General features: G+C 35.5%; 1 protein-coding gene across 1 annotated transcript in view; it reads right to left on the bottom strand.

Moving 5' to 3' along the window:
- Positions 1 to 517: 517 nt before the first annotated feature.
- CCSER2 (coiled-coil serine-rich protein 2) overlaps positions 518 to 3,861 on the bottom strand; it is a 48,638-nt gene continuing 45,294 nt past the window's right edge. Inside the window, exon 10 of the mRNA XM_010001116.1 lies at positions 518 to 793. Coding sequence (XP_009999418.1) covers positions 699 to 793 — 95 coding nt within the window. The 3' untranslated portion in view covers positions 518 to 698. The remainder of the gene's footprint in view (positions 794 to 3,861) is intronic.

Genomic DNA, 3,861 nt, shown 5'->3' with positions numbered 1-3,861 from the left:
AATGCCGATTAGAGGGCAAACTGTCCCCAGAATGCAAACCAGTACCCTGTGCTTGCACACCTTCCTTTCTCTGTACTGGTGGCTTTGGGATGTTAGTCTTCAAGCAGGTGTTCTGAGGCTCTGCAGATACTGGTGTGGATTTCTGACTGCTCACTTGCTTAGATTTAACAAAGGACATAGTTGGTGGACGAAGTTTAGACACTTTCTGACTCTGTTTACCCTTTAGGTTATCCTGACCAGATGTTGACTGTAGCGGAGTTGAACTACTTGATGGTAGAAGCTCACGTTCCTTGGAAGTATAGAAACGATTTGCAGATCGTGCGAGAATGGCCATTGTAGGAGGCACTAAAGCATTCGGGGGCTTTGCTATTCTTAAAGTCTTTGGCCGAGAAGCCTGATTTGTGAAAGAGGTTTGACCTTTCACAGCTAATTCAGTCTGCACCTCTCTGTCGTCAGCTCCTGTAGAGGTCTGAAAACAGGAACAAGATGATAGTGCACCTTCTTCATTACTAGCCATCTCTCCAGGGTCTTCAGTATTTCTATTTTTCAAATTTTCCAAATATGATGTATTCTCATCTTTTACGCTTGACTGTACACTCATTAAAGAGTTTGCATCATTCAGGCTGTTTATGAGAGAGATATTTGCAGCATTTTGATTCTGATGATTGCTATTTGCATGCAGACCATGTTTAGGATATTCACTGTGGGCCTCGATATGTGGCATTTTTATTAGTTTTCCCTGGGCGAGGTCTGTGGAACTGGGAAGGCTGCTGGAAGGCTGTAGTACTTGAGGCTGTTAAAGAAAAAAGAATACAATAATATATTAGGCAAAGAAAACACCAGAAAACATCCTGAATCCAATGTGTGTTGACTGGATGCTTGCTAAGGGCTGAATATCTGTTTTTTTAAAATCAAAACTTTGACAAAACAGGATGGCTCATGGGATATGTACAAATGTAACTTGCAACTTAAGAGGAAAAAATACACCAGCACTGAAATACACAACATCACAAAGACAAAAAAGAAACCAATTAGGTTAAGAAAGAAAGATGGAAAAGGCATGGTTGATGGTTTTACCTAAATCTGCAGGACAGTGTGAAAATGGCACATGAGTACCCTTGATCAATTCTGATTCCATTGCTTAATAAACAAGCACAACAGCTATCACACTGTATCCATCTTTTAATTTCTTTTAACCCCGTGCTCAAGATAACTATCCCAAACCTTTTGTCAATGCCATATACTGTACAGGCAGGAAAGGCATTTAATGGACCACATGAATTTACAAGTGCATTTTCCTTGCCTTACTGAGGTTAGAAAATTTGATACAGGTATGGTCTAGTTAGGTTAGTTACTAGACTTAAATAACTTTTACCTTGAATAGAATGCAAATGGGCTGATAAAGAAATTCTCTTCAACAAAGCAGTGCAACCAAGTACATTTGAAGCTAGACATCTGTCCTGTGACATATTACTAAGCTGATAACCAAAGGATAAAGAAAACAATGAAGACTTCACATTTTATCAGAAGATTTAATTTGATCAGACATGTATCAAACAAGAGCATTGCCTCTTCTGGATCATTTGTTTGTCTTTGCTCTTCTCTGTAAAAAAGACTTCAAAGATTAATGTATTAGTTTCACAAAATGTCCTAGACTTGCAACTTGCATGCAGACCTTGGAAGAATGATAAAAATTCTGCAATTCTTGGCAAAATCCAAAACCTATCAAAACTTAAGTTTTATCAACTTAAGGTTTAGATTATTTTCTCATTTTCTTTATAGAGGAGAAGAAATGAACTACTACAAGCTAGTTTTATCCCTAAACTACTTGAATTCTTACCGATGGATGGATTGCACGTGCATAGTAAATGGGCTTATAATATTTGTTTATTAGTGAAGTATAGTCAGGAAAGAAGAAGGTATCTTTGTCTTTAAGGGATTTGACTAAAAATGTCACTTTAGTCCCTCTCTTGAATAATTCGCAACTTCTAAATGTGAAAGCCAATTTGTCCAGTCTTTCAACCTTAGAATCAGGAGGAAGAACATAACGAAATCTGTGCATGCCAAAGGCTAGCACAATAGCACGTCTGGATTATTTAAACTTTTCACCTTTTTCTTAGCAGGATTACTACTGAAAATGAATCCTCAAAATTCCTCACCAAGAAAATATTATAATGGTAATGAGAAAAATACTGATATTTCTCAACCTAATTTTTATTTACTCGCCGTTTTTCACTTTACAATGTACCAGTTCTACGTGTAAGCAATGGCATATCAAAGCTGGACGGACCAGTGACATCAGCAAGCGAAAGACAGGAAAGTGCAAATATCAGCAGTCTGAATACAATTGTTCTGGGAAAAGGGAGGAAGAGGAAGAGGGTAAAAATGCCTCAAAAAAGCCTTCAATCAAACTGATGTCAAAATTACTACCAGAACATTTTTCCTCACGTGACCACAACTAGCTTAGCTTTGTGAATTCTCCTTAGCCAAGTAATTCTACAGAAAGGAAGTATCAAACACATAAGACCGTCGGAGCTTAAAAAAAAAGAATCTTCTAGGTACTTTTTTTTTTTTCCTTTTTCAGTGTTTAAGTGATGGGTTACAGAAGTCATCCTTCCAGCTTAGGACCTGACAGACAGATGTTAGCCAAAAGGATTTATTGATTTGGGACCTCACCTGTAAAAACAAAATTGCTAAAAATGAATGTAGAAAACAAGCAATATATACTTGATTATCACAAATACTTCAACAAATAATTCAGATTTTCTAATCCTTCCTGAAGTGAAAAATTAGTACATTTATAGCAATCAGTACTATGTGGAATTCTATTATGCAAAAATAATTGTCAGAAAAAATTCCTCTCACCTAGAAAGGGTTTCCAAATGCCAGACTTGAAAAGTGCAAATAAAAATCTAATCTAATAAATCCTAACTTTATATCAAATAGTCTCAGTTACACTAATGAGCAAAATGAAAAATGTTCAATTTACAGAAGAAACTTAAGTTGTACAGTAAGTTGAGTTGGACACAAAAATATATGAAATACAGCAAAGAAGCAAGCTTTTGATAATGTTATTTTTAGTTCTTTTGACAAAAATGAGGTAATATTTGAGCCTTTACATTTGGACAATTTTGCATTTTCACATATAAAAATATATATTTTTTCATTATCCTTCATGACCTAAAAAGGTCTAAGCAGCTTAATATGAAGAAAACTGACAACTCAAAAGTAGAAAACAGCTCCATGTTCAGAATTATTAGGATATTAAAGCTATGGTGTCATCTTTACTATTTTTTTTTTTTTTTAAATACTGTACTGTTTTCTAATTACGTATTAGTCAAAGTCTGTCCAATTATCATGGTTACAAATCTTTAACTTTCTTCTAATTGCTACATGCTTAATGCATTCAAGATGACACTGAAAGCAGAGGATCACCACTTCAGTTTAGAAGGCACCTAATACTGAAAACTGCATTTTCTCCATCCACAGCTTACATCTTTGCCTTATACACAAGTTTTCCATTTACTAAGGAGGTCTTAATAAATTATGACCATGTTATTCACAAAAAAAAGAACCAGAAGAAAGACTAGTTGTTGGGTGAAATCCATCACGAGAAGGAGGGGGAACAGAAAGATATAGAAATGTTCTACCTTCTAGGAATAGTAATTTATTTAACAGAAATCCTAAAAAAAGTTGATCATCTGCATTGCTTTGAGTGAACTTTTAATAAAATTTCAGGGTGGGTCAGACCATGATGCTAGACTTCTGGTTTTGTCCCATAAAAAAATAGTCAAGTGGATAAAACCCAGCATACCTTTGAGATGCTCCTAAAACGTGAAGTTGGACTCTAAAACATCTCTA

Source organism: Chaetura pelagica, unplaced genomic scaffold, assembly GCF_000747805.2.
Source record: "Chaetura pelagica isolate M959 unplaced genomic scaffold, ChaPel_1.0 scaffold346, whole genome shotgun sequence".
In the NCBI taxonomy this organism is placed as follows: Eukaryota; Metazoa; Chordata; class Aves; order Apodiformes; family Apodidae; genus Chaetura; species Chaetura pelagica.
The sequence above is the reverse complement of the archived record's forward strand: the minus strand, read 5'-3'. Positions and strand labels throughout refer to the sequence as shown.